Source organism: Mobula birostris, chromosome 2 (assembly GCF_030028105.1).
Source record: "Mobula birostris isolate sMobBir1 chromosome 2, sMobBir1.hap1, whole genome shotgun sequence".
Classification (NCBI taxonomy): domain Eukaryota; kingdom Metazoa; phylum Chordata; class Chondrichthyes; order Myliobatiformes; family Myliobatidae; genus Mobula; species Mobula birostris.
The window spans coordinates 228,654,079-228,666,715 of record NC_092371.1 but is presented as its reverse complement, the minus strand read 5'-3'; the positions used below and the strand labels follow the sequence as shown (position 1 = coordinate 228,666,715).

Genomic DNA, 12,637 nt, shown 5'->3' with positions numbered 1-12,637 from the left:
CTGTCCTCCCACCAGGCATTAATGTTGCTGCAATACCGGATGATGCTACAGCAATAGCAACGTCTCCATCTCCCCTAACTTTAGCGAGGATCAAGTTGATGATAAGTGTCTTGCCCGTTCCTCCTGGTGCATCAATGAAAATCATTGAAGAGAGATTCCTTTCCAAGCTGTCGCACACATGTTCATATACTTCTCTTTGCTCATTATTCAATATTCTGTGAAACAAATTCCTGATGTTCATCTCTGTTGTATTGCAGTTCACGCAATAATTCCAAATTGCCAGCACTTTGAGTAATTGTACCGTTTTTTGGTGTTGGCAAATTATATTCTTCAAGTGCTTTGCCCAAGATCTCAAGTTTCTCTTGGATATACAGAAGAGCTTGTCCATGATGCCTCTCATCCATCATGATGTTAGGATCACTGATAGTTCTCCTCTCCATTTGTAAGAAATCTTCAGACATTGCGTTCTTGAACCAGTTCCATAATTGCTGTGGATTGTTGATTTCAGTGTTTGTTAGCAAGATGACAAACAAATCTCTCATTGCTTTGGGCATTCTTGTTCTTGCTGTTTCTTCCATAGTTGGCTGCTAATGATCATCAGCTTGCAACAATCCTCTCTCTCTTCAGACATCTTTGAACGATGGAAGGATATCTCCATCATGTGTTTTCAATGATTCGAAAGATACTGGTCCCTTTGTGTGATGAAGAAGTCGTCTCAAATAGCAGAGGTCACCACTTCGTGGAGAAAAGGTATACATTCGACCCAGAACATTTGCTTCAAAAATCCCGGAGTACTCCTCTACTCTTTTCCCCATTCTCCTTCTTTCCCATCTCTTATTAGTCCAAGTGTAGAATCTGGGAATGTCCACATAGTACAAGGTTCTTGCAAATGGATCGCGAGTGCAAAGATCCATGAATTCCGTTGAAGTGGTTCTTGCCATATCATATCATTTTTTTATTCATTTGCACAGCAGCATTATCTCGAAGGAATACTTGATGCTGTTGGGGAAGGTGCACTTGAAGGCGAACAACGGCTGGTTCCCTCTCATGAATTGGAAATCCAAGTATCGATCTGACAGCCTCAGAGGGCCCGATATATCTGCCTTTCAAATACTGTGTGATTTCGTCTTCTCTATTCACTCCAAAAATTGCCCGATCACTCCCCTTCATGGTACACTTGATCACGTATTTGATGGACTTGACAGATGAGCATATTTCTACATTCAGGTGACAACTGAACAGCCTCAATAGTTGGGCATTATAGGGAACCACCCATTCAGAAGTTATAGTTCGACTTTGTGTCCTACTTGATGACCTTCGAATCCTCCCATTTGCACAGACCATCTCCTATATGCAGGATATGAATCATCCCCACACCTTGTATGCTCAATAAATGGCTTCGGGTACCTCTTACTGCATGTACCATTTTGCCAACATGGTGATTTAGTGGTGCAATACGGACCAGGTATCATGTGCTTCACGACCAATTCATGCAGCTCTGGATCTTCATTTGAGTCTGATATTTCTGCTTGCACGAATCTATCATAATCTTGTGGTCTCGGCTTGGATGCTTCATTGAGCCATAGCAGACAGCGCAAATGAGGCAGACCCCGCTTTTGGTATTCCACACTTACAGTGTAAGCGATACACCTACCGAAGAGACCATCTCTTCCAGTGAGGTACTTCATAAACAACTTCCTCTTCAAGTCAAACACTCTCGTGATTAAATCCGGCCGATCGTTTGGTTGCTGATGCAAAAAAATGATGCTGTCGGATTTCTGGCCAGTTTGGATAGCATGTCATTGTAATGAAAATGAAGCATTACCATACTTCCATATATACATCATGGTGTCCTGACATCGTTCCATCACGTATCTCGGTCCACCGACAAATGTTGAGGAGAGGATGATGCGCCTTCCGATGTTTCTGAAATCATTGTCATCATTCAATGCATCAGTCAGGCCTCTGTATGTCGTTGATCTCAAGGTTGCTTGATTCATTCAGATGTAGCTCAGTCTCTCGTCTTCAATCTTAGCAGCCATATTGACCAAGTATTGTTGGAATAGATTACCTCCTCTAAGAAGGTTATTAAATTCATTCTCATGGCTCATTATTCAATATGCATAATAAAGCATTTCCATCAGTTTCTTGTTGTTCGTCATTCGGAGTTGATGATGCCAGCCATCATCTCCAAGTGGAAAGAAAAGTACGTATTGAAAGCTGTTTTATGAGCGATGGGACTTTGAAATTATTTGCAAATCACCCCCTTGTTATTTCAACACAATGTGCTCTGATCTTGCTTCAGGTTTAGTGCTGTTCGGTATAATGACAGCGACCTTGTTGGCAATTTGTGCATTAAATCTTCTCTCATGTTCAAATGCCGGTCTCGGTCAGGATCAATGACAATGGACACCTCTGGGATGCCTCGAATTTGTTCTTTTGCAAGTTGAAGGGACGCAATGTACAGGTTTTGTTGTAGTAGATTTTCCAATAATTCATCAATCTCATGTTAAATTCCATCGTTCTGTGGTATCCCCATTCTCAATTCTATGCTTGCTGTCTTGAGGATCCATGAAGTAAATTTGAAGGAATCAGGCTTGCTGGTTGAGGTCTGGCATTAAATGTCTGATGTAATGATGGATTTTGCCTTGAATAATCACAGAAGAATTCCATCCATTCCTTGTTGGAAGGACTTCTTTGGCACCAAAGGATGTCATTTGGAAGAGGCAATAGTATTGTCTGATGTTCTTCCTGAACTCGTTTGCAATGCAGACATCATTGCTGTATAAATTGAGGAGTTCATTGGGTAGAGATTGTAAATTGCCTATCCTGACCTTTCCCTTCATACAGCAGAAATTTGCGGTTTCTCCAGTGAATAGGAAGGCACGACAGTGAGGGCATACTCTGGTCATCAAAACAACATCAGCAGAAATTATACGACACTCGAGTCATGCATTTTGCCTTGCTCTTTCTTTGTCGAGGTATTGTTGTTGAAAGCAGGCGTTGTCGTCTGCAGCAACTCTCGCAATAATTACTCTTTGCTGCATGTTCCAGAGTCGATCTTTCCTTTTCTCCTCTGTCTCTTCCTCTCTCCTCCTTCTGTGCCTGCTTTTGTTATTCTGGAGATGCTCAGTCCTTTCATCACCCGCCTCTTCATCTCTTCTGCTGTTTGTTCTTTGTCCCTGATCCTGGAGACGTGCATTTCTCAGCTCCTTTGTCTCTTCCTCTCTCGTCCTTCTATGCCAGTTGTCATTCTGGAGATGCGCAGCCCTTTCATCCTTCGTCTCTTCATCTCTTCTACCATTTGTTCTTCCTCTCTGCTCCTGGAGTCGTGTGGCCCTGGCCTGATCCAATCCTTGTTCTCTCCTCCTTCTGTGCCTATTGTTGTTATTTTGGAAACGTGCATGCCTCTCCTCTTCTGTCTCTGCTTCTCTCATCTTTTTTGCCCTGACTCTTTGATCCTGGAGTCGTGCAGCCGCGGCCTCATCCGATTCTTGTTATCTCCCTCTTCTTGCTGCTTCCCGATGATGTTTGGCGTAATCTCTTGACCATAATGTCCACCTTCTCTTTCCACGCAGCATAATTCGGCTGACCATATTTTTTTATCTTAATGCTGTATAGAAGATACGAAGCAGTAACAACCAAAGACTCCAGGATGCTGATTTCTCTTGATGATGTGGTTGGCGCCCTCCTAAATGGATGTGATTTTGTCACTACTGTCCTTTGACTGCAGCAAAGGGTTTGATGGGTGTTTCAAAGTACGTCATTACGATAAGATTTAATTATCTCTTATTGATGGGTGGCAGTTAGATCTGACCCAATCCTGCACATGCTGATGGTGATTAGCAGAATGTGACCGCTCGAAATAGAGCTGTCCTGCCCTTTTGCTGTGGTTGGTGTCGCTGCTGTGAGCATTTTGAGGTGCTGCTGAGGCTGGCTGTCGGCATGCATCATGGTGTCGCGTCACGGTTTCCATGAAAGCTGGAATCGGGTGTGGAAAGTGAGGCCTGTTGACAAGTGAGCAATTTTATACGAATATGACCCTGACCTTTGCATGCATTCTGTAAGTTAGCGCATTTTAAGTCCAGTTAGTCAAAAAAGTGCCACTGTAATGCATCGTTTGGGCTAATTTGAGGGCACAAACAGACAAACCAACAAATAGATAAACAGAATGAGAATTTTAGTAATGTATAGATAGATAGATAGAAGATGTGTCTTGTGCTGTGTGAATGTTGGTACTGTGTTTTGCATCTTAGCCCCAAATAACGTTGATTTATTTGGCAGTATTCATGGGTATTCATGTATGGTTGAAAGACAATGAAAGTCAAACTTGTATTTGAATTTGCATTGAGGAGAGTACATCAAGAAGTGTATCCTCTGTTGTAAATTTTTCAGGTATTTTCTTTTCCAAGGGTAAACTGGACAGTCCACCAGCATTTCGTTGATTAGTCATCCTCTTGAATTCAATCTTGTAATTATGTCCTCTAAGAATCAGAGCCCATTTTTGCATTTGTGCTGCTGCTGTTAGTGGAGCACCCGTCTGTTGACTGAAAATGGAAACTAATGGTTGATATCAGTAATGAAGTTAAACTTTCTTCCATATAAGTAACGGTTGAAATGTTTTACATCCCAAACCAGACTCAAGGTCTCTCTGTCAACATGTACATAATTATTCTATGTAGTGGTCATGGAATGTAATGCAAAGGTTGTGGGGCGTCCATTTCCATCACTCATAACATGTGACATGACTGCACCTAGAGAATAAGGCAAGGCATCACAGGCAAACTTCACTGGATGAGGTGGACCATAACGTCTGATGTCACTATTTGTTTTACCTTTTCTGAAAGCTATCTCACACTACTTCATCCTTTGCTATTTCTTTCCAATCTCTAGTAATGAGTTCAAGGCATGGAGTACAGTCGACATGTTAGGCAGAAACCTGTTATGGTAACTGACAAATCCTAAATAGGACAGCAACTGGGGCACATTCTTTGGTCCTGAGTTATCCGCCACTGCTTGAATTTTCTCAGCACACTTGTGTAATCTTTGTGTGTCAATGGGGTGACCACAGTAATTGATGCTTTGTTTAAAGAATTCACATTTGTAGCATTGTGATCTGAGCCCATAATCTTTTATTCTTTTTAGCACTGTCTTAAGATTTTGGAGATGTTCTTTGTCATTTTCACGAGTAACAACATTGTTACGCAGGTAACACTGAGTTCCTGGGCAGCCTTGCAACACCTGGTCCATAGCTCTCTGCCAGTACGTAGATGTCGATGAGACTCCAAAAATAAGCCTATTTTAATGATAAAGCCCTGCTGGAGTGTTTATGGTGATAAATACTTCGGACGATTCTTCCATCTCTATCTGTAGGTAGCTCTCAGCCAAGTCCACTTTGCTGAAGTGTTTTCCTCCAGAAAGATTTTCAGAGATCCTCCTTCCTTGGCAGAAGATATTGATCTATTTTCAGTACAGAGTTGATGGTGACCTTAAAATCACCACAGATCATGACAGACCCATTCTTCTTGGCTACTGGGACCACTGGTGTTGCCTATGGGTTCCACTCAAACTTGGAAAGAATTCCCTCAGCCTCCACATGATCTAGCTCACTGGCTACTTTATCACAGATGGTATAAGAAACCTTACGAGCTTTGTAAAATTTGGGTGTAGCATTTTCATTTTACACTATGTTATGAATTTTCCAGTGCCATCCTTGAACACTGCTATTGCATCATCCCATAGCTTTCTTAATTCACTTTTGGTTGATTCTGTTGCTTGGGATGTGACATGCAAATGGTGGATGGATCTCCAAACAAGTTGTAGTTGTGTCAGCCACTCACAGCTCCATAATGCCGGCCTTGTGTTTTTATCACCTACAAGCCCAATATGGATTGTTGCTTGTGGATATTTCACTGTTATGAATGTCAATCACACAGGAGTTATCTTTGCTCCAGTATAAATTCTTAGTTAGATTTCTGTAGGTTTCAGTTCAATATCCTTGAAATGCCATTGAAACTCATTTTGTGGAATGATTGAAACAGATGAGCCAGTGTCCAATTCCATTATAATTAATTTGCTGTTTACTTCTAGTGTAAGCTATATTGCTTGCCGCTTGTCAGTTTTCACATATAAATCTCAAGGCTATTCAGTCCTGTGTCACTCTCATCAATACCAGACTTTTCATCAACACCATGCAGATGCTCCTTTTGAAACTGCAAGTTGACTTTTTATCTTTTACTCTTTCCTTTACAGTCCATTTATTTCTGTTTGTCTGACATGCTCTGTGTAAATATTTTACTTTGTTGGTTTTTCTGCAAGTTTCACCTTTAAACCTGCTTTAGTCTTGTCACAACAGTAAAACAAATTGCTTAGCCAGGGAGGTTTCTGTTTAGACGTTGGAATTTTGTTCACGCTCACATTCTTTCCTGACTGCAACCTAATTATTACTTTGGATGGTGTTTTCACTGATAAAGCAATTTCAACTGCTCCATTAAATGTAATTTGTGCTTCAGTTAGGAGCTATTTTTCAATGCTTTCTTGTAAGATTCTACAAACTAAACAACCTCTCAGTGTATCATTAAGCCCGTTGTTGAACTCACAATGCTCTAGACAATTTCTTCAGTTCAGCCAAGTATGCTGCAAAGGGCTTCCCTTCCTTTTGATTCCTAAAGCATTCTGCAATCAACAGTGGTTTTAGTTCTAAATATTCCTGCATCACTTTCCTGATGTCAGCAAAGCTTATTTTGATTGGTTTGATTGGTTTGGTTGGAGCAGTCATACTTCTAAGCAAACTGTATGCTTTTCCACCTACTATACTCAGCAAAACTGACACTCACTTTTCATTGGCTATTCCATTTGCTTTAAGGTATTGTTCAATTCATTCAGTATACACATTCCAGTCACCAGTTGTGCAATCAAATGTGTCTATCATTCCGATGTAGCCCAGTCAATTCTGATTTTCTTAATTTAATATTATCACCGAGTACTTACTGTTATGAGCCCATGAAATTAATCTCTTTTCTGCCTTTTTAAAACTCGAATGTCTTTCTCCCCTGACGAGAGAAAAAGTCCTGTGTTTTTTTTTAACTTGAATGTTTTTCTGTCTCTCCTTGCAAAAAGAATAAAATGTGCTGCCCTTCAATAGGCAGGTTTTCATCTCGCGTTCATTTTAAAACTTACTCATCACCACTGTTATGTTTTGTTACTCCAAAATATAAAACTAATTCAAAGAAAAATACAGAGCAGAGGATAACTCATGTATGTTTAGTTGTTACTTCAGTGAGGCATGCAAATATGACGTTGTTGCCTAATGACATTTGCCATTCACGGTCTTCTTACATATAACCCGTAATGAATTATGTAAACAAAGAATACTAAATCAATCAATATCTTTACAATTTAACACAAATATTAATGAAATATTAAATGAATAACAATAAACACATTTAAAATACCAATTTCATCGCACCTTCTGACTGTCCTGGTCTGAACGAAAACCCAATGTATCCATTCCATAGATTTATATCTCTATCTCCTGAAAGCAGGAAGAGCTTTCCATTGTTATTGACCACCAAATTCACTGAGGATCTACAACCCAAACAATATGCCCAAAAATGACTTAAATATGGTACCACAACATGAGAGATAGGATATGGCTACTTCAGAGAGAAATGCTCTGGGAGCAGCTTTTCAATTTTCTTCATAGGTTTCACATCCATCATATATATCCAGAATATATTTAGCATTGGAATGAAAGACATTGTTAAGATAGGAATCATGCCATTATCTAATTAAGTTAATTTTTAAGTTACCTTTTTCTTGAGGTTTTGATTTCACTTCCTTTATCCTTTCTGTCTCTAAACAGTTGATAAACACATGAATTAAGCCCAATATTAATTATTTGCTAATTGTGCATGAAAGTTCACCCAACCCCAATAACTAATTAGCTTAATTTTAAGTTACCTTTTTCCTGAGGTTTTGGTTTCACTTGCTTTATTTTTTCTGTCTCTAAACAATTGATAAACACATGAATTAGGCCCAATATTAATCATCTATTAATTATGCTTGAATGTTGACATAATTCCACTAATTAATTTAACTTTTAAGTTACCTTTTTCTCGAGGTTGAGATTTCACTTCCTTTGTCTTTTCTGTCTCTAAACAATTGATAAACACATAAATTAGGTTCAGTATTAATGAGTTATTAATTGTGCTTGAACGTTGACAAAATTCCAATAAAATGTACTGTGAGTTCATTCTACGGATATATGCAATGCCACTTGAATAAAAGTTTGGTAAAAATAGCTCCAAAATGGATGATACATGTAGTAGCATCCACATGTACATACTGTTTTTAAAGCAGTTCAGTTTGGCAGTTAATCAGTTAATCTTGGTGATATGCTATAAATGTTAAGAATGATCAAGAAATACTTTAAACTTCATTATCCAGTGTATTCTTATCATCTGAACACAAACAGTTATAGATTAAAACTTATGCCATAGCCGAGCCTGTCTAGAAAACAAGGAACGCTAGCCTAGGTCATTTTTCTCTCTTTGGAAGAGCTTTCTAATACTTATTCGATGTAATCAGCTTTTATGCATGTTGGATTCTTGGTGTCAGGAGCATATTTTTGCCGAGCAGTGAATCTGATAAAATGGCAGATTAAAGCGTTGTTGCAAATTGTTAATAAAAAGTAGTTCCATTTGTGGCAAAAGTTGAATTGGATAAAGATTAACTACGGTGAAAGTGAACAAAAGTTCATCCAAAAAATGTCTGGAAGCAGGAATGTAAAGGAAGTTCCTCGATATATGAACATTCTGCAGTTTGGTTATAGAAGTGAAAGGGAAGGTAGCAGCCTCCTTAGTAAACACTCAGTGATTCAGGAACAGCTTCCACCATCAGACTAGTGAATGGACAATGAACCCATGAACACTCTCTCACCATTTGTGTTTGCTTTCTTTTTACACTACTTACTTAATTTAATTATTTTATCTACCGTACTGTATATTTCTTAGTGTAATTTATAGATTTTTTAAATTATTATGTATCACAATGTAAACTTGACCACAGTGGGTGACTGGAATGCGCTGCCTGGGGTTGTGGGAGAGGCAGGTACATCAGGGGCTTTTGCGAGAGGTTTAGGTAGGCACATGAATATGAGGGAACTGGAAGGATATAAACATTGTGTAGGCAGAAGAAATTAGTTTAGTTGGTGATTTGACTACTAATTTAATTGGTTTTGCATAATATTGTGAGCCAACGGGCCTGCTCTTGTGCTGTACTGGTCTAAATAAAACTAATCTTCTCATAGGCCAGATACCAAAACAGTTTGGATGGAAGCAGCCCAATAAATAGATCATTCTTGATTCATACTGTGAGGAAGACACCAGAATGAACTGATTACTGATTCTCCTTACTTTATTCAAAGGATACACTTGTTGTGAATCGTTAAGACTTGGAACATCAATAATTTAACAGATAAAGCAAATTATGAATAACACTTGCTACCAGGAGTCTTACAACGGGAAAATTATATACTTAAATTCACAGTACAAATAACGTTAACCATTAAATATAAATTTTGAATGATATGAATTGTTGCTTTAAAAATCTAATCTCAGCAACTCTAATCACAAATTCATTAGACATGTACCAGTGTTTTGGGACAGAAGACAACTTGAATGGAGCTCACCAAGGAGACACACAAATGGAATTAAAACTTTTTCATATATTGAAATATAAGTCATGGTAACATAGTGGAGACATGTTACCTTTAGTTGTAGGTGTTTGTTTCATTTGTTTCATGGTTTCTGTCTCTAAACATTTTAAACACAATTGAATTAGGTTCAACTTTAATTATAATACAATTGCACATAAATTATAAGTGAGCACTGAACCCGCAGAACACTTCACATACAATAAATAATATTGTGCATAAGGAGGTGGATGTGGCCAAGTAAATGGCTGCTAGTAACATCCATTCAGTACTTCATTCTTGAGTAATAAGTATAAAAGGGACAGTCAGTTGAATTTGCTTGGATCCCAACTTAACTCATCGATACATTATCAAATCACTGCTCCCAACAACAATGGTCATCTTGCAGATAGAAAGCAAATTAGACATCATTCCCTTTTTAAAAGAACTAGCAATCCACATACACAAGTAAACAAACTTTCTATGTATGAAAATTTCAAGCCCAGAGGCTGGGCAATAGAACAGATTAAAATGAGCCGGCACCAATTAAAAGTTCTTCCTTCTTCTGTAATTAAAAATCTGAGTTTGCAGTAGCAAACATTGTGCATCAGGATGTGATTCCGAGCAGGAAAAATATTTAAATTTTTCCAAGTAATAGGTTACACTAATACACAAAGCACAACAGAAGTATAATGCAATGGGACATAGATTTAATGAGAGAATTCTACCTCTAGTGAGATATCGTGTGGGTGGGTGGGAAGCTGAAAGAGGTTTGTTCTGTTGTTCTTGCTTGTTCTCTTCTTTTTGTTATGTTCTGTGTTGTTCTGCTGAGTATTGTGGGCATGCTACGTTGGCGATGGAATGTGTGGTGAGCCCAGCATACCCTTGTGTGCGTTGGTTGTTAATACAAATAGTGCATTTCACTGTACAGTATGTTTTGATGTATATGTGTTAAATAAATGAATCCGAATTTGAATCTGGAGTTTGAGAGTGAGATGTTGTCCATCTGAGATGCAATAAAGGAGGAATCTCTTCTCTCAGCAGGTCTTGATTCCTTCTGAGTTGGATGATCAGCCATAATCGTACTGAATGGCGGTGCAGGCTCGAAGGGCCGAATGGCCTACTCCTGCACCTATTTTCTATGCTTCTATGTTTCTACATGTGGGTTTGACTCAATGACTCCACAAACAGATTGTCCAACAGACCTTTTCCTGTGCTTATGATACTGTAAATCAAATTTAACCACTGTGAAGTTTCATCAGAACAAACACACTAAGCACCGACAACTTTTTCTCACAGAGACATTAACTGTAGCAATCATAAAGTGCAAAATTTTATGTGTGTTCAAATATAATTTTTACTGTTATCTATACAATACTGTGCAAAAGACTTAGGCACATATATATAGTGAGGGTGGCCAGGACTTTGTTTGCACAGTACTATATATTGGTTAAAATAGGAAGGTGGTTGGGAAACAAAAATAAGAGTACTTAGCTTTGTATTAGCTCGGTAGTATTAGTGTAATTTGGTAACTGGAGAGACATAATATATGGTGCTGTGTAAAGGTCTCAGGCACCCTAGCTACAGATATGTGCCTAAGACTTTTGTACAGGACTATATATATACCGTGCATAAATAAGTAAAAATATACACACACACACACACACACACACACACATACATATACAGGTATATATATATGTATATAAAAACACATACACACTGTATATATATATATGTATTTTACATGCTATATAACAGTTAGTGAGTTCAGTGTATTAATTATGCAGCAATTGTTTATATGTAGGTGAAGTGCAAATCAAAACTAGAGCTTGCTTATGGAAAAGCAAACAACAGGAATTCTGCAGATGCTGGAAATTCAAGCAACACACATCAAAGTTGCTGGTGAACACAGCAGGCCAGGCAGCATCTCTAGGAAGAGGTGCAGTCGACGTTTCAGGCCAAGACCCTTCGTCAGGACAGTGCAAACTGTACAAACAAAGTCCTGACGAAGGGTCTTGGCCTGAAACGTCGACTGCACCTCTTCCTAGAGATGCTGCCTGGCCCGTTGCGTTCACCAGCAACTTTTATGTGTGTTGTTATGGAAAAGCAACTTGGATGTGGACAAGACCACTGTGGCAAGTCATTTGCATCCAACATCCTTTAACCTCTAACTTTGTCTTTTATATAATTCTTTATTCTGTATAATTAGTGGATAATTCAGCAATAGCTTCTTCCCCTCTGCCATCAGATTTTTGACTGGACATTGAAACCCATGACTTCTTTTCTCTCTCTTTTTGCCCTAATTATTTAATTTAACATAACTTATTACTATATGTTACAAGGCACTGCTGCCACATAACAACACATTTCACGACATGTACCAGTGATATTAAACCTGATTCTGATTTTGATTACCTAATGTTGTTGTTTTCCTGTTCTTTTTTGCATGTCACGTCCAGACAAACACACCACAGCAAACTCTTAATATATGTAAATGTATATGGCAAATCAATTTGATCCTTGATCCTTGATAAGAATCTAACTGCTATAGTAACAACAGTGCAATAATGCTGGTGATAGTCATAATGACAACAGTTGCTCTGTCATTTTATTTAATAAAATTTGCCGATGGCCAGTAAACTGGATTCAACTGAGCTACGTTGCACAAAACCAACACACACGTGACAAAGGCAGAGAACAAAATAAGTCTCATATTTACAGCTTTAAATTTTGTTGACGAGGTTAATGGTGACTAAAAAGAGGCTGCAGTTTGCTAGTTAGTTTTTTTGTATTAGCATTCACACCAATTAACTACGTTCCACCTAACCATAATTATGCTTGTAATATAGGAAACAAAATATGCAAATTTGGTTCAAATTTAAATATCTGCAATCTATAAGCATAAATATCACAAGCATAGATACATGTCAGCAAGTCATC

General features: G+C 38.4%; 1 protein-coding gene across 1 annotated transcript in view; it reads right to left on the bottom strand.

The window, feature by feature from the left end:
• The window catches only part of trdn (triadin), a 559,007-nt gene that overhangs the window by 70,626 nt on the left and 475,744 nt on the right, over positions 1–12,637 (bottom strand). Inside the window, exons 47-50 of the mRNA XM_072251580.1 lie at positions 9,771–9,815; positions 8,111–8,155; positions 7,963–8,007; positions 7,812–7,856 (exon numbers count right to left, since the gene is read on the bottom strand). Coding sequence (XP_072107681.1) covers positions 7,812–7,856; positions 7,963–8,007; positions 8,111–8,155; positions 9,771–9,815 — 180 coding nt within the window. The remainder of the gene's footprint in view (positions 1–7,811; positions 7,857–7,962; positions 8,008–8,110; positions 8,156–9,770; positions 9,816–12,637) is intronic.